Genomic DNA, 19378 nt, shown 5'->3' with positions numbered 1-19378 from the left:
ACTAAATCACATGATAAGATGGTGCTAGGTCTCACAATGTGTTCACCTGAAACCTTGGCTGCCTAATCACCTTGACTCATGTGATTAGCCACTTTTCAAATAAAACTTATTAATCTTTCAGTCTATCCAGAGCTCATAGAGGTGCCTCAGCCTTAGAGGTGCTAATTCTTATTCCTGCCACTTTGCACTTGGCTGCAAACTGCACCAGTGTGAGTTGAGGCCACTACCTGACAGAGCCAACAGATTAAACACATTATGCACAAAAGGCAGACACAAGAATCAATTCAATTAAATTTTATTTATGTAGTGCCAAATCACAAGGTAAAGACACTACAATAAGAGAGAGAAAACCCCAACAGAGATTAAAGAGGGCAGAGAGCTAGAGATTAATAATAGCCAATGATTAAATACAGAGTGGTGTGTAAACAAACGGTGAATGAAGAAGTTGAGTGAGCAAGAAAAACTCAGTGGATCATGGGAAGCCCCCAGCAGCCTAAGCATAGTGCAGCATAACTAATGGAGGATTCAGAGTCACCTGATCCAGCCCTAACTACATGCTTTATCAAAAAGGTAGGTTTTTAGGACAGCCCGATAATAGTCAATTACAATACTTCGGCTTAGAGGCAATAAATGTATGAACTAGTTTTTCAGGATCATTCTGAGAAAGGATGTTTCTAATTTAGAGAGATTACACCAATGCACAAAAGCAGTCCTACATATTTGTTTAATATGGATTGAAGAACCTATGACTCAGAAGATTCTTCACAGTATGGTGTCGAACCAGAGTAAATATTTATAATATTTAAATATTTATAAATATTTTGAGCTGTCAATGAAGCAATCTTGTACAAAGCAATCAAAATGTTTACTATACCTTTGAATGATATGGCTAAGAAAATGATGTATAATGTAAACAGAACTGGTCTTAGCACAGAACCCTGTGGTACTCATAATTAAACTTTGTGTGTGAAGAGGACTTCCCATTTACATTAATAAATGGGGAGTCCATTAGGTAGATGTGATCCATGGCTCATTGCAAGTAATGGAGCTCAAGTTCTGTGTAGTTGAACAGGCATCAAATGGGTCACTGAGTCACATAATCCACACTCCCAGAGCACCTCTCACAGGTCCCAAGAAGGACACAGTCAAATGCTTTCCACAAGTCCACAAAACATATGTACACTGGTTGAGCAAACTCCCATGCTCCCATAGAGTGGCTAAAGAGCTAGTCTAGCACTCCTCGACCGAGGGGAAAACTGAACTGTTCCTCCTGAAATTGAAAGATGATTTTCCCCTATTATACTTTTGTGTATATCTTATCAGGGTGGCTGAATAGCACAATCTCTCTATAACTTGAGCACAGCCTCTGGTCCTCCTTTGTAAAGATGGTAACTACCACTCCTGATGTCCCGCCCAGGGCTTTAACGAGCTTACATAAGAAAATCTCATAGACCCCTTTGGGCCCATGCCACCAGGGAGGTTTTTTTGTTTGTTTGTTTGTTTTTTTAAACCTCCCTTATTGACCTTCCCTCCAGTGATGAGCAAGACATCCCCTTGTCCTGGTACTTTCCTCTACAGAAGTTTTGAATGTGGGATCGAAGAGATGAGTATTCCTTCCACCACTTGACTATATCCTCAGTTTAAGTCTGTAGAACATCCATATTCCATATTCCCATCCCCTCCTAAGTCACCCCTACTAAGACGGTTTACCAAAATTGTTTAGAGGCCAACAAAATGTTTGTTTCTGCTAGTCCCACAAGAGTCCCACAGGCTAGCCAAGCCTGATAGGACGACGTCTTCTCCTTAATGGCTCTTTTCATCTTCTGTGTCCACAATCTCATTCGGGGATTACCACATTCAAAATCTTTTAATCTAAAAGCAGGCAGCAGGAAGGCAAGCAGCTAAGCAAACAAATCCAGCAAGGGCAGGCAAACACAAAATCCCCAAAAAATATTTACAGGAATTAGCCCACTGACATGGGCAATGTTGTGAACTGGAAGGGGCTGTGGTATCATGTATGGTTTTTTTGTAAACAAAACAAAAAACATGGGTTTTGATATTGCATCATTTGAGATTTTTTTTCCATGAATCTCATTTTGACAGGTACACTTTTCAGATATTTCAGAAATACTTTTTTTTATGTTTATTCACGCAATATTTGAAATATTACAAATGTTCTACAAAATAGATAATTTCTCAGATTATATTTAAAGCTATAACAAAAGAACATAGGATTAAGAAAAACAATACAAAACATTGATCATCATGACTAGAAATCTGCAGCACTTTTTCTGCAATGTAGGTCCCATCAAGAAAACCCAGTTTTAAGACTGTACTGTACTCATGTATTGAAAGGGTAGGTAACAAATGTGTGTTCCCCTCAAAACTGGGGTTAGTCTTTGTGGGTATTGGCATTTTGCCAGAGTAATGTGAAAAGCTACATGATGGTGGTAAATCTGTTGTCCAGCCACATGATAGCTAATAGGGCAGTTATATATAATGATCTTTTGTAACCATGTGTGCAGCGTAGTTTAGTGTTACCAGTCGATTGTGTGTGAATGTCAAATTGTGTTAAAAATTACCTGTGTGAACAAAAGGTGCTGCAGTCTTTATGCAATAGAATAGGGGCAGTTTATTGCATCACTGTCCCTCAGTGAATGTGTGAAACAGACACTCTTTTGTTTGATTAGAGCAAAAATCTTTCTTTTAGAGTGGAAGCAAGTTGAAGTTAGAAGCTGTTGTTAGCTAAATAGTCTGTTCTGAAAATAATTTTTAATGTATTTTTCAACATTTCAAGGGAAAGCAGAAAATTAAATTCTAGTTAAAAGAAAAAAAACAGAAAAACTACCCAGGTACTTAGAAATGATAATAATAGAGACATTTAAACCTGCCAACAAAAAAGTTTTTGCTCAGCCTGCAGCGGACACATGTAACTGCACATACCATCAAAGTGAAGTCAGTGATAAGTCAGTACAATAGAAACAACAGCTATATGCAGACTGGCAAACTTTACTTTAATCAAGAAAACAAGTTACTGATGTGAATCACAAAGCAAATCTTTCTTAGAAATTTTTTATTTACTCATGAAAAGATATACTATACAAAGGCAAATATTTCACTGTGAACTCCATTTATCAGAATTAGATTAGCATAAAATACAAATGAGCTAATAAATGATGGTGTAATTTGGCTACAGTGAATTAGTTCTCAGTTGTGCTGTAAAGTTGACTTGACTCAACAATTACATAGAATTTAAAGTATATTGTAGTGCAAAACCTTTGTACTTTTATTTACAAAATGTACAACATATACTGTAGCATTATTGCTTTTAATTAAGCATGGAATTTAGTGACGGTATTTCTTCCACAAGTGTAAAAGGTTGCTAATCAGCATTTGTTCACTAATTTTCAAAACAGTGAACAATAATTTTACCAATAACCACAGATGGAAGGACCTACCCAAAACAGTTCTTTAATGTTTTTCTTGCTAGTCTCTTTATGAACAGTATTAGGATTTCTAAATAAACAAAAATATAAACTTATCGACCTTAGATGTATGGCGTTTCCCTGTGGTCTTTAGGTTCAGGACAGAAAACTAGAGTGATGGGTCTACAACAGACGTAAATAAAGTTAATCTGATTGGATATAACCACAAAGCATAACACTTAGCGTATTTGGTATGGAGCAGCTGCAAAGATGTTGTGTAATATTGTTACAGAGAATGTTGTTACAGAGAATCTAAAATGTCTAAATCATGGATGACAAACTCATACCATACTACTCAAACCACGCACAACCCGCTTTGATTTTAAGTGGGCCAGACGGGTGAAACTCCACTTTCTGTCAACATAAAGATGCTTAACTACACATTTAATCCCTGAAATTTCTTAATGTAGGCTAAAGAAGTACAACTCAGTTTCTTGACATGATAAATGTGTAAAATTACAGAACGAGTTCTGGTAGTTCACTGCCCAGACTGTCCCATATTTATAAAACCAAAATTTCTATAGTAGACGGTGAAAAACAGGAGCTTTTCTGTCATTTAGTTGTTCATCTATTACTTCACTACTTTAGTGTATAGTGACTGGCTGTGGGGGAGGTCTCTGTCAGCAGGAAAAGCTGTCCAAAAATATAAGTTGTTCAGCGGGCCAGATTAGAGTCTTTGCCGGGTATATTCTGGCCCCCGGTCCTTATGGTTGACACCCCTGATCTAGATGAATTATTGTAGCGGAGCCTGAATCCACAGTGAATGGAGCTCTGCAGCCAGAAGTTGTGCTTATTTGTTTCACCTGCATCAAAAGCACATTTTATATTTTTTCACATTTTTGAAAATTAAGTTTACTCAATTGACTATGAAAACTGCTTTTCCCTTTTCTTAAGAATGATGTGTGCTGCTCAATATGATGATTTAAAAAAAAAAAAAAAAAAAAAAATCATAATAAAAGGTATGCAATATTGTATAACAGATTAATGGGAGAGCAGGGCGGAGGGTTAAGGACATGCCTTTGAAATCTCTGGCTTTAAGGACTTCTTAGTGATAGTTGTCAGTATTTCCAATGCTGCACAGCAAACGATAACTGTTGATATCTAATTGATATCCAAATTGTAAACAAATGCGGGGTAAAACTGATGTTGCTGTCATGTTGAAGTGTCCATCATAACCAATCATATTAGGACACTCCTCCTTCCTTTGGGCTCCGCCTCCAGACATTCAAAAATCAGTTGCTTCAAAGCGAGCAGCATTCCTCTGCGAGAGCTACCTGCATTTGCGTGCGCAAAGCAGACACTTCCGCGTGTGTGCAGAGTTTCGCGCACCAGGAATTTAACTGTGTGAGTGGCAGTGAATATAAAATAGTTTTCATTTTGGATATAATGTGACCTTGTTTCTGTTATTATTTCAGAGCCACAAGAAAACCCCAGGAAGGAGATCCTGTTTATTTTAATACCTGCTGTTGCCATCCCATTGGTTATCGCTTGCCTCTTCTTTCTGGTTTGCTTGTGTCGCAATAAACATAAGGCTTCAAATGACACACCACCTCGTTCCCAGCTCAGCAGCTCACCCTCCCAGGACACAGAGCTGTCGCCCCTGAATCATCAAAAACAACAGGTAACAATAATAATAACAAGGTAACATTAAATATGGTCACAGTAAATGTGATTTGCATACATTTGTTTAAGTATTGTTGAATTCTGTCTTTGGTGACATGTATTTATTGTTTCATGGCTGCAGGCGAAGCTGCGTGAGATTAACATGTCAGCAGTGCGATTTATGGAGGGGCTCGGTGAGGACCGGTTTGGCAAGGTGTACAAGGGCCACCTATATGGCACAGTACCTGGTGAGCAGACCCAAGTGGTGGCCATAAAAACTTTGAAGGACAAGGTAGATTCTGCTCTTTGTGAGGAATTTCACCATGAAGCTACGGCCCGTTTCCATCTGCAGCACCCAAACATTGTTTGTTTGCTTGGCGTGGTCACCAAAGAGCAGCCAATGAGCATGATTTTCACCTATTCCAGCCTTGGTGACTTGCATGAGTATCTGGTAATGCGCTCCCCTAACTCAGATGTTGGCAGCTCAGATGATGACAAGACAATCAAATCCACTCTAGAGCAAGCTGATTTTATTCATGTTATCACCCAGATTGCTTCTGGAATGGAGTACCTTTCCAGCCACCAGATAGTCCATAAAGACCTTGCTGCTCGAAACATTCTTGTGTTTGAAAAACTCGGTGTCAAAATCCTGGATCTTGGGCTATTCAGAGATGTTTACTCCGCTGATTACTACAGTCTCATGGGAACAAGTCCTTTCCCTATTCGTTGGATGTCCCCAGAAGCTATTAAGCATGGCAAATTCTCCACCGACTCTGACATCTGGTCTTATGGAGTGTTGCTGTGGGAGATATTCAGTTATGGTCTTCAGCCATATTGTGGCTACTCTAACCAGGATGTAATTGACATGGTGCGCAGCCACCAGTTACTGCCCTGTCCAGATGACTGCCCATCCTGGATTTACACCCTTATGCTGGAGTGTTGGAGTGAAGTCCCAGCCCGGAGAACTCGCTTCAAAGACATCCATGCACGTCTGCGCTCCTGGGAGAGCCTGTCCAACTATAATGGCTCTGCTCAGGTGTCTGGCACTAGCAATAATACTACCCAGACCAGCTCTCTTAGCACCAGCCCTGTTAGCAACCTTAGCATAAATACAACAAGTGCATCAAGATACACCAGCCCTAAAAAGAGCTCACCATTCCATCAGCCCCAATTCATGCCAATAAAGGGTCAACTACATCGGCCAATGGTGCCCCCACAGCTCTACATCCCTGTCAATGGATATCACCCAATTCCAGCTTACCCATACCTGCAGAACTTTTACCCCATGCAAATACCCATGGCAATGCCACACCAGCAGATCCACCACCCACAACAAATGGTTACCAAAGCAGGTTCTCAGCATAGTGGCAGTGGATCCACATCTACAGGATATGTGACCACTATCCCTTCCAACACTTCTGCCACAGAGAGAACAGCAATGGTAAATGAGGACTCTAAGACCAACGATGAAGAATTGGCTGATGGGGCATCAGAGGAAGAACTGAACCAAAACGAGGACTTGGCAGTGCCAGAAACAGAATTACTAGGTGAAAGTGAGGCTCCTCAGACTGAAGAATTGGTGATCCACTTGTCTGACACATAACTGAAGGACAGTAGATCTGAAATAATATGCCAGCTGTGCTATTTTGCCAAAAATTCTATGAACACATTGAATGAAGGGAGCCATTTTTCCACAACAGTGGAAATAAATGTCTTTGTATATGATGTCCCATGTTTGTACCTCTCAAACCCCTGTGTAAGTGATGAAGCAAAAATGAATTGTGCTATTCCTCTTTTTTAAATGTTGCCATTTGGAAGAAGTGATATTCTTTCAGTTGCTGTGCAACATAAAACTTGTTCTTAACTTTAGAAAAGTATTTTAGAATTTTTCTTATAATGGTAGATTATTTACCTTCTCTAGTACTCCTGGTGTTACCAGAGTTTAATTTTCACGTGCCAGTGAGACAGTTTGTGTGGAGTGTCATATGGATGGCCTATGGCCGTCAGTGCCATCATTAACTCTTGGATGCCATACCTTCGACTTACTAATGGGAACTGCTTGTTAAACGAAGGCTGAGATGATTCCTTAATGACTTTGTTCATTGAAATGAAAAAAAAGATATTTGATAACTCAGAAGTGAAAAGTTTCTACTGTGCTGAACAAGTGTTTTGCTTATGTGCAACTCTTGTACCCCCAATTTTTATGCTTGCTTTTTATGTTATTATTGTATTGTCTGTGAATGCAGAACAACAGTTTTATGGTGTATAGGACTGATTCAGAATTGATTTTTTTTTTCATTAAAAAACAAAACAAGTATGGTTGCATATAACACACATTTCCATCCATCAAAACAATAAAGGTTTACACCCTTATTGTTTTATTATTTTCAGGCCAGAGACAAAGTTTTTATTCCACATGACATGTGTTCCATAAAGTTGGTACTGTTAACATTAACTTTTAAAACCAGCTCAATAGATCTGTAATTTATTACTTTGGTTTGATTTTTCAGTTTTTCTTTACAGGAAAAGATGGATAAGCTTGGTGTTAGTCCTTTCCACCAAGTTTGTTTTGTTAAAGCTGTTTTCTGCTTACAGTATGTGAATATCAAATAAAGTCTTATGAATCAAATCATGTCACTCTTTCATCACATGAATCACTTGTTTGAATGTGGGATGACAAAATTAAAACAAAGTTCAAACACTACAGATTTTAGACACTTTAGACCTCAAATTAATGTATATTTATTAGTCAAAAACATTCATTTGTGATAGTAAACGTATAACAAGTGTAACAACCTGAAGGTCTCCATGTGACAGTGAGAACATTGAGCTTAACAAGTAAGGTCCAGTTATTTGTTTTAACAAATTTTTCAAGCACATCTTCTAGTCTATTTGTAGGATTGTTGGCTGTCCACTTCAGAATACAAAAAGCAGAACAGGAGATTTTTGACTGCCTGACTTCTGTCTGTATTAAGAGTGGCCTTTGGTGTCATATTTCAGTTGCTGCACACGTTAATTGATTTTGTAACACCAAGACTTTATTATTTGAGACTGCTGTTAAGCAGGTCAAAACTGAAGTTTCATGCTCATCTGAGGCTACAGATATACAAAACCCGATTTACTTCACACCAGATCATTTCTCATATGTAGGAAAAGGTAAGTTCAATAAATGAAACTTAGAGGATCTTTGGCTCACGTCTTCATCTGGATGGTACAGCATAACCAGGTTAAGACAAATTTGTCATCTCTAAAAAATATATTTGTGGGTGTTTTTCAGTGTTTTAAATTATTTGTTTTAATTTTGTTTATTTTTCATTGTTCACTTTGGCCTGGTAAACATTTTATCAATATATATTTCATATGTATTCTGATATATGTAAAGACCCCAGTGTGTGCATATGTGGTGTACATTCACTGCTGTTGTTCAGTGAATGTACACCAACAGGCTGACAGCAGCTGGAGGGAAAGGCCTCCAAAATGTCCCCTTTGCACACTGTGGGTGCAGCAGCCTGTCACTGAAGGGACCGCTCGGTGTTGTCAGGGTGACCTGTATGGGGTGGGAGCTGTTATCTGACAGAGATAACTACCTCTACTGGGTCAAGAGGCCATCCCAGAACAGAGCTAGTTTTCTTGATCAACCTGTTTAGTTTCTTCCTATCTCCAGCAGACCACACCATAAAACATAGACAATACCACCACAGAGTCCGAGAAGGTCTTCAGGAGCTCTCCCTGCACTTCCAAAAGACTTCTCTCTAGCAGATACAACCGTCTCTATCCTTTTGTGTAGATGGACTCTCTATTGTTAGTCCAGATCAGTTTATTGGTGAGATCGCTTATGTGATTCAGCTATCTTAATGCCCATTCTCTGGATGTTCACTGGTGTAGGTGGAGTCCACTACCTGCTCCTTGGTTTTCGAAGTGTTGATCTGGAAGTGGTTCTGCTGGCACCAGTTGACAAAGTCCTCAGACAGTTCTCTGTATTCCCTGTTAGCCAGTTGTCAGTAAAGTACACAGTGAGGAGATGCTCTCATTGCCCACTCATTATTTTAAAATAGAGATAGCCTACATAGTTCATACATGTGAGAGACTATAATGAGGCAATTAGGAGAAAGCATTAAATGAGCTGTGGGCCACTGCTGGCACTGTCATCACATTGGAGGGTCACTTTAGTGTTCAAGTAGTATAAAAACAAACATGAAAAAACCCACAAACATTTCAGAAAATGTAGTTTCGTTTGTTTGTCACTGAATAGTGTTGGAATAAAGTGTGAAAATTGTGAAGGATTAAAATATTCCAAGAGCTGAAATGACTTCACCAAAACATGTTTCAATCATATTTTATCAACACAAATTGCACAGGTTTATTGAATATGAATAATTTGTGTTAATTCAACTCAACTGCTTTAGTTCCTGCTAAAGCAAAACATCTGTGTGCAGCCAATATCCACTATTGAATTAAGTAAACCCAACATGTTTTTTTTCTGTGCATAATCACATTTAGTGTAATAAACTATTAAGCCAGAATTACATATTAGGATTTAGCCAAGTGTTAGGATGTAATGCAGAGTAGTATTTCTAGTAGGCTTGTTTTGATTTGCTTGTTTTCATTTTATTTTCTAAAGTTTAAAGAAGGCTTTAGAAAGGTCAAAATAAATCTTCTGTAAGGGAGTATCAGCTATTCTAGTAGAATTTATTTTACCAATGCAAGGGTGCATTAGTACCTTGTAATACAACATATCTATTTCATAAAGGGCGAGCACAAATTTCCAAAGAGACTTCCTGGCAGCTGCCATTTTAAGTATAACCTCTGGTACGGGGACATTCAGTTTGCAGCAGCTATACAACAGTGGCCTCTACAGGTGTTTACACACTATGACCAAATCAGACAATGCAACACAACTCGCAGGTTGCTCCAATGAAAGCTGGTAGCAGTGACTTGTTAACTTATCATTTGTCAAGCATATCTCCCATGAATGATATGAAATAACTTTGAGACATAACATTGACATCACAAAGTAGAAGCTGCAATCAGTTTTTAGGAAAGTGAGTTTATTAAGAGTAAAATGCATAATGCAGTAATTTCTTAGATTTTATAATCCATTTATAAATCATGTTGGCTACAGCCTATTTAGCAGTGCAACAAGAGCATTAGACAAACAAACAAATAAACAAGTAAACAGTCAACAACAACAAAAAAGTTAGTACCCAGGGATAAAAATGTTGTGTATGAAAGGGAAACCTAATGGACAGATGTGATGCCTGAACAGTGGTGGTTTTAAGTGATGTATCAACTCAAACATGCATCCATCGTCTATGTTACATAAGGACGATGATCGGTGGCGACGGTTGGCGCTGCTTTGGAAGCAGAAACTGTTGGTTTGAAAGCCTTTAGTGTCTCCTTGTGGCGGGACTCTTATACTGCACTGTAAGATGTCGAGCAGTGTCAGCCATATGCTAGAAAGTGATACATTAAAATTTCTGGGGTCACCATGAAGAGGTTACTTCCTTTCTTGCTCAGTGTGTAAAATGTGGTACTTAATGGATTGAAAAGAAAAATGATGGCACCCTTGTAGTTCACACAAGTGGTGATGATTCAGGGTTTTAATTTGTAAGGTCTGAATTTTGAGCCATCATAAATATTAAAACAGGAAAGTATACTATTTAACATATGTTAACTCAAAGCTAATATAGCTACTTATAATTTGAAGAGGTACCTACACCAATGAGTAGACTTCCCAGAATGGGAACAGCACTTTTTGTGTGGTTTGAGAAAACAGTCAAGTTGTTAAGAACTATGACTGAGAAGAATCCGCCTGTGTACAGCAGCAGGCTGCCTTCCTAGAATTTGGATATCCCCCGTGCGCTCGTCTCTGCATTGTGTGCATTACCTCTCTTGGAAAATTAAAACCACAGCAGCTTTTTATAGTTTTTTTCATTCACTGTCAGCTTACACCAAAAGTCTACTCTGAAGATTATTCAAAACATGCAACACAGTCACCAATCCCAGCAAATTCACCCCTAAGTCAGACTGTACAATACAGAAAATAAAAGAGCTACATCTCAGACTCCACAGGCTTCAATTAGCATGTTAAATGTGAAAGTTCAGTTAGAAAAAGACTGAACAAAAACAGCCTGAGTTGAGCAATTAACTAAAGTGACAAACATTGCTCTAAATAATACTCCCCTAATCCAAGTAGTCACCCAAACCTGGATGTGGATTTAGAGGCCTGAGGGCCATCTCACACATTTATTCAGAATAAAACAAGTTTAAATTAAAATTAAACAAATCAAAATCTCGAGGACGTATGCCTTTTACATGTTGGTAAAATGTGTAGGATGAGATGGAGATATAACACTCATGCACCCTGAAAATTATGAAGGTCTAAATATGTATCAAAGGGACTCACTGAACATCAGTGGATTTTTATGGGGCAAACGTACTTAAACTAGCCACTGTGACCATTGCGGCAGAACAGAATGAATGATACTGATGGGGACTACACTGTAAAATCTAATTAGTTCCCAGAACTCAAAAAAATTGAGGAAACTCGTTGCCTCAAAAAAACTGAGTAAAGCTTAGCTAAAAATGACTAAATTAGAACAACTTATTTTTTTTGAGTACTACAAGCTCATTTGTTCCCAGAACTCAAAAAAATTGGATCAAGTTTACATAAGATGACCAAGTTGAGGCAACTTACTCATTTTGAGTACACTGTACAGCCTTGTTAGTTCCCAGAACTCAAAAAAATTAAGGAAACTCGTTGCCTCAAAAAAACTAAGTAAAGCTTACTTAAGATGACTGTTAGGACAACAGTCATCATTGCAAGTATGCAGTATTAAGAATAACTTGATATTTCTGACTGTACAATACTAATTGTTTACCTACTGACAAACATTTCAAGTTCAACTACATGAAAAAACAATTTGTGGTACCATGAATATGATTAAAAATAATTAACAACACTTTTTGTAATGATGTTAAAATCAGCCCAACTTTTATTTTCAAACACAACAAAGTATAACAGCCAACATACTGGACACTGTTCTGCTGAACAACAAACAATTATATTGCCATCACTGTTATAATGTTACAATGAAACAAAGTCTCAGATGTAATTATTCTGAAAATAAGTTTAGGCCTACCACAAGTTTGTTTTGTACTTACTTATATAATCAAAATAAAATATTTATTGTTCTGTCACAAGTGCAGTCTCTGATTTAAACAACACATTTGTTTTTCATTCCAACACATGAGCTGGAATGTATTATTTTAAGGATGGCTTGTTTCCGGTCCAGGCATTACTGCCTGAATGACTGGACTGGATTGAGGTGATCCAAATGTAGGTGCAGAAGAAAGTCTTTAACTTCCCTTAAGTACAGTGGCAGTGGATGTGGGTTGCAGATGCAATGAGCTTGAACCTACAGGCGACCATCTTCACTGACCACACCATCTGTGACGGAGGACTCATCTCTCCTGGTGTCCTGCAAGCAAACAATCATATTTTTTGGAACATGAACTTAATTGCTTTCTTAAAACATTTTTTTCTGCATTTGGTATAAAACACACTCCAATTTAGACAATCTCAGGCCCCATCCCCACCGGAGAGGTGACATTCAATGTCCCAATTGTCAGTCTGGATAGCCATGACCACCACCCAACACACAATAATGTCATGAAAGCATCATTTTAAAAAGGGCTATGCAAACATGGCCAATAACTTTCATTCTAAAATGAATTTGTGCAAAATGATTTGGGCACAAAACAAATTTTGCTGTTAGAAAACTTGCAGACTTCACTATATACAGTGTCGACCCTCTAAACTAAGTTTGGGGGATGTGATCTTTCAAGAAATGCAGACCAAACTGTTGTTGTTTGTTTACTTACACAGCATGTCTTGTAGAATTAACTGTGGTCACCAGCAACAGCATAGTGCAGTCACATCCCAAGTCAACAGAAGAAAGGAAAAGTTCAGTGAAGAAACAACTTCCCCAAACCAAAGCACAAATAAAACAATAAGTAAAACAGGCGGATCTAAAGTATGATTAAAGTTCAGCCTGATTAATATAAATGTCACTGACAGTTGCTAAGATATTGGAAAACCAAAATACTTACCACTGAGTTGATGTCTTTCTGTCCAACAACAGGAGTGCTGGTCCCGATCGGCCTCAAAGACAGTAAGAAGCAAGCAGAGGGAGAAAAAAGAACATTTTTCAGAAACCGATTTGATCCTTAATGGCTGTGCAATCATGGTAACATAGAGTTTGCTTATGTTGTTAAATAAAGGCTAGATTTGACATTAATAGATGCCACAGATGTTCAAAAGCTGCCACAAAGCATGAAAAAAACAATAGACGTCTCCGAAAACGTCGGAGCATTTTTGCAAATATGTGATGTCTTGATAAATCGAGCAGATATTTGAACTTTACACAGCTACATTTTCGCCTGAAAATATCTTAAAAGTTTGGTGACCCAGAAAAAGTAATAAGTTTTTTAGCCGCGCTCCTCCGCCATTGCTGCGCTTACAAGTACGCACAGGCTCCGACAACCGGCCGACAAATGCGATCCTCCTTTTCCCCAGACTACCCTTTCTGGGTCACAAAATAACCTTTTAAGATATTTTCAGGCGAGAATGTAGCTGTGTAAAGCTCAAATATCTACTTAATTTATCAAAATATCACATATTTGCAAAAGTGCTTCCACGTTTTCGTAGAGCTCTGTTATCCACCAGCGCCATAGCTGACCGGGAGGTCAAGGCTTGATAGAGTCCGGGAGCACAGCCAACCCCCCTTTTCAACCCCCCTGCACTATATAGATATATATATTTATATAGATATATATCTATATCTCTCTCTCTCTCTCTCTCTCTCCCAATATATATATATATATATATATATATATATATATATATATATATATATACACACACACACACATATATATATATATATATATATATATATATATATATATATATATATATATATATACACACACACACACATATATATATATATATATATATATATATATATATATATACACATATATATACATATATATATATATATACACATATATATAATATATATATATACACATATATATACATATATATATATATATACATATATATATACATATATATATATACAATATATATACATATATAATATAACATATATATATACATATATATATATACACATATATATACATATATATATATACACATAATATACATATATATATATACACATATATATACATATATATATATATATATACATATATATATACATATAATATATATATAATATATATACACACATATATATATATATATATATATATATATATATATATAGTTACTTAGTTAAGGCTATGGATTGAAAATACCCCCACACCCCACCCTACCCCTAATGGCTGCACCTCCCGAAGAATTTTGTCTGGGCTCTTATCTCACTTATTTATTTCAAACAATCAACAGAAAATTTCACAGACATAGTTTTATGTAAGGTTTTTAAGGCTGTGGTGTTAATTTTTAAGTAACATGAGCCCAGCGGCAGCAGCAACGCTAGGCTAACACTAACTAGCTAGCAAGATTTTAAACCTGGTGCTAAACTAAGAGAAGCCACAAAATCAGTTTGAATAAGAGTAAACATTTACTCACCAAGTCAGTGTATCAGGTAAAGATCCACAGCAATGACAACATTAATCTCTTGAGCTGACGCTTCTCCAGGTTTGCTCAACATATTCCATAAAAAAAGGCACCATGAACATGCGGACTGATCCGCGAGGGAGGAGGACTGGCGGAATTTTCAAAACACATCTTTCATCCTTCCGCCCTGAGAAGCAAAACTTCCAGCTTACTTAGTTTTTCTAAGTTAAGACAACTCAAATAAATTGAGTTTATCAGCATTTTTACATAAAAAGTACTGGTGACTTATTTAAATCGAGTTCTAATAACAAATTGATAAAAATTGAGTTCAGCCTATTTAATATTTTTAATTAAACACAATATTACATTTTACAGTGTATGAGGGTTTGTAGTTAAATTCCTGCTCTTACAGGATCAGTGAGTGTCTGTTTAAAGATTATGAAGATAATTTTACATCACTATGGAACACCAGCACTTCTGCAGAGGACAGAACCCCCTGCCTTAATCTACCATGATGCTCTGTGTTATGTTGTCATGGCAATAAAAAGTCAAATAAATACAAATATACAAAAATGCACATTTAAAGGAGGACAAGAAGACAAGCAACTGGAAGAGCTTTTGAAGCAGGAAAACTTTTGTGGATTTCTCTGAATTTAACTGGAAATTTTGCTAATACGAGTCAGGGAGGAAACAAGGAGGCAGCTGGTTGGATTATATCTGAGGACAGGACGCATGAAGGAGAAGCATGAGGAGAGAGAAAACAGCAGAGCGATGGTGCAGAGCTAACCGTGGATCAAGTCGAAGAAGCAAGCATCAAAACTGTGAGTAAACATAACACACAAAGAGTTAAAAATTACTGTGCTGATTAAGGAAACATTAAATTTGGTTAGTTTTGGGTCTGGAGCTTCAGGTTTGTGGGTTCAGTTGGTCTCAAAATTGAGGAAAGACAAAAAATGTTTCTTTTGAAAGGTTGTTGGAGGATTCTTACTGTAAGAAATATCTGGGTGCATCTGCTTTTATTTAAAAAAAAAAGTTGAATTTTATTTAGTCACATTAGAAAGAGAAAATTGGAGGATCGGGACAATAATGTGGTCAAATTTACTGTTTCCTTAATCAAAACAATAATTTTGATCTGAACTAGAAATTTTGCAATGGGTTATTTTCTTTCTTCTCTACTGATCACTGTGTTGAATGTTTAGTTACTTGTCAGTCTACATGTTAATGGTACTTTAAAAAAAATGCAGTTTAATCATAATTTTGTAGAAAAAGGCTCTGCAACTATGAAAAAAAATAGGTTTCCACAAAATCACTGTAGATGAGAGTAGCTAAGCCCTGGTTAACTGCAATTATATCACAGGAGATGAAAAATTTTGGAATGATTGAAAGAAACAAAGATTGCTTTAGGGTTTGAATATTTGACTTTCTTATTGAAAGAGATGAAAACTAATCCATGTGTGACAATGAGAAAAAACAGAAAACTTAAAAATATCTGGAGGTCCAACTGTGCAAACTTGTTTTAATGACATTAGAAAAAAAATGGGATATTAAAAAAGTAATATATAAAATTGATTTTTATATTACTTGAAAAAATTATGTTGGTTAGCGCTGCTGTATTTGGAAAAATGCTGGGTCACTAGTAAGCTGAGATTTATTGTGATAAACTGAAGATAGGATAGGTAATATAATCTTCACACTCGCTATTATTGTTGTAATCCATACACCAGTTAATATTTAATCAAACATCAATCATAATTTGTGATCAATGCAAGTTTTAAGCAATAATATTTATGTGCTTTCCCAACTAATTTCCAAATATTAAAAAAGAATCTTGGTTTTTTAAGAAAAAAGACGTTTCTAACTGACTTCAAACTTAAGTAGATTGATGAGCACGCAATAAAGTGGACTTGTTAAGGAGAGTTTGCCATCAACTCGATTTTTGATGACAGACACAGCTAAAAAAAAAAAGGAGCGTTTTGTTGACACTGATATGTGGACCGATCACATGGTTATAAAGCAGGTGAAAATTGACTTCAAACTTTTGAGCTGTAGTGTAGCTTGATTGCAATGATAGTGTATAGTTATCTATTACAGAAGAATATATAGAAGTATGAGGACAGGGAGACACTGTGAAAAAGTTATGAGCTGTCTTGCTGCAGAGAAAGTGGAGTCTGTCATCCTTGAAAAGCTCCCAAGATAGGCAGCTGGCAGGATTGAATGATGCTCTGCCTCTGTGGTCAAGTACAGACATAGGCCTTAAGCAACCATGAGCCACTGATAAGCGTGACACATTAGGAAACATGCATAAAGTACATTAGTTAGACTCCTATGAGCCACATAGGAGAAAATGAGCACGCAATAAAGTGGACTTGTTAGGGAGAGATTGCCATCAGACTTAAAACACTCCAACTCAATTTTGATGATAGACACAGCTAAAAAAATGAGCGTTTTGTTGACACTGATGACAAAATCCTGATCAGATACAGACAGACACATGCATACAACACACACTACTGCTCAAAAGTTTGTGATCAGATTCAAACATTCTTCTTTTAATTAATAATTTACATTTACTTTAACATAATATTACAAAAGGTTATCAGTAATGTTTTCACAGATGTGTGTTTAATGAATCAGTTATGTTAAATCACCCATGATGCATTAGGAAATGTCTACACAGTTATGCATTGGCCAATTTTAGTAACAATCACTCCTGTGTGGACCGATCACATGGTTATAAAGCAGGTGAAAATTGACTTCAAACTTTTGAGCTGTAGTGTAGCTTGATTGCAATGATAGTGTATAGTTATCTATTACAGAAGAATATATAGAAGTATGAGGACAGGGAGACACTGTGAAAAAGTTATGAGCTGTCTTGCTGCAGAGAAAGTGGAGTCTGTCATCCTTGAAAAGCTCCCAAGATAGGCAGCTGGCAGGATTGAATGATGCTCTGCCTCTGTGGTCAAGTACAGACATAGGCCTTAAGCAACCATGAGCCACTGATAAGCGTGACACATTAGGAAACATGCATAAAGTGCATTAGTTAGACTCCTATGAGCCACATAGGAGAAAATGAGCACGCAATAAAGTGGACTTGTTAGGGAGAGATTGCCATCAGACTTAAAACACTCCAACTCAATTTTGATGATAGACACAGCTAAAAAGATGAGCGTTTTGTTGACACTGATGACAAAATCCTGATCAGATACAGACAGACACATGCATACAACACACACTACTGCTCAAAAGTTTGTGATCAGATTCAAACATTCTTCTTTTAATTAATAATTTACATTTACTTTAACGTAATATTACAAAAGGTTATCAGTAATGTTTTCACAGATGTGTGTTTAATGAATCAGTTATGTTAAATCACCCATGATGCATTAGGAAATGTCTACACAGTTATGCATTGGCCAATTTTTAGTAACAATCACTCCTGTGTGGACTGATCACATGGTTATAAAGCAGATGAAAATTGACTTCAAACTTTTGAGCTGTAGTGTAGCTTGATTGCAATGATAGTGTATAGTTATCTATTACAGAAGATTATATAGAAGTATGAGGACAGGGAGACACTGTGAAAAAGTTATGAGCTGTCTTGCTGCAGAGAAAGTGGAGTCTGTCATCCTTGAAAAGCTCCCAAGATAGGCAGCTGGCAGGATTGAATGATGCTCTGCCTCTGTGGTCAAGTACAGACATAGGCCTTAAGCAACCATGAGCCACTGATAAGCGTGACACATTAGGAAACATGCATAAAGTACATTAGTTAGACTCCTATGAGCCACATAGGAGAAAATGAGCACGCAATAAAGTGGACTTGTTAGGGAGAGATTGCCATCAGACTTAAAACACTCCAACTCAATTTTGATGATAGACACAGCTAAAAAAATGAGCGTTTTGTTGACACTGATGACAAAATCCTGATCAGATACAGACAGACACATGCATACAACACACACTACTGCTCAAAAGTTTGTGATCAGATTCAAACAGTCATCTTTTAATTAATAATTTACATTTACTTTAACATAATATTACAAAAGGTTATCAGTAATGTTTTCACAGATGTGTGTTTAATGAATCAGTTATGTTAAATCACCCATGATGCATTAGGAAATGTCTACACAGTTATGCATTGGCCAATTTTTAGTAACAATCACTCCTGTGTGGACCGATCACATGGTTATAAAGCAGGTGAAAATTGACTTCAAACTTTTGAGCTGTAGTGTAGCTTGATTGCAATGATAGTGTATAGTTATCTATTACAGAAGAATATATAGAAGTATGAGGACAGGGAGACACTGTGAAAAAGTTATGAGCTGTCTTGCTGCAGAGAAAGTGGAGTCTGTCATCCTTGAAAAGCTCCCAAGATAGGCAGCTGGCAGGATTGAATGATGCTCTGCCTCTGTGGTCAAGTACAGACATAGGCCTTAAGCAACCATGAGCCACTGATAAGCGTGACACATTAGGAAACATGGATAAAATGCATTAGTTAGACTCCTATGAGCCACATAGGAGAAAATGAGCACGCAATAAAGTGGACTTGTTAGGGAGAGATTGCCATCAGACTTAAAACACTCCAACTCAATTTTGATGATAGACACAGCTAAAAAGATGAGCGTTTTGTTGACAC

The 19378-nt window shown here is 37.0% G+C and overlaps 1 protein-coding gene across 1 annotated transcript in view; it reads left to right on the top strand.

Annotated features, from left to right (window-relative positions):
* Window positions 1–7716, top strand: part of ror2 (receptor tyrosine kinase-like orphan receptor 2) — a 39072-nt gene extending 31356 nt beyond the window's left edge. The window contains exons 8-9 of the mRNA XM_013264573.3: window positions 4901–5106; window positions 5230–7716. Coding sequence (XP_013120027.1) covers window positions 4901–5106; window positions 5230–6690 — 1667 coding nt within the window. The 3' untranslated portion in view covers window positions 6691–7716. The remainder of the gene's footprint in view (window positions 1–4900; window positions 5107–5229) is intronic.
* The last annotated feature ends 11662 nt before the right edge of the window (window positions 7717–19378 follow it).

Source organism: Oreochromis niloticus, linkage group LG7 (genome assembly GCF_001858045.2).
Source record: "Oreochromis niloticus isolate F11D_XX linkage group LG7, O_niloticus_UMD_NMBU, whole genome shotgun sequence".
Lineage (NCBI taxonomy): Eukaryota > Metazoa > Chordata > Actinopteri > Cichliformes > Cichlidae > Oreochromis > Oreochromis niloticus.
Note: the sequence above shows the minus strand (reverse complement) of the source record. Positions and strands in the feature narration are given on the sequence as shown.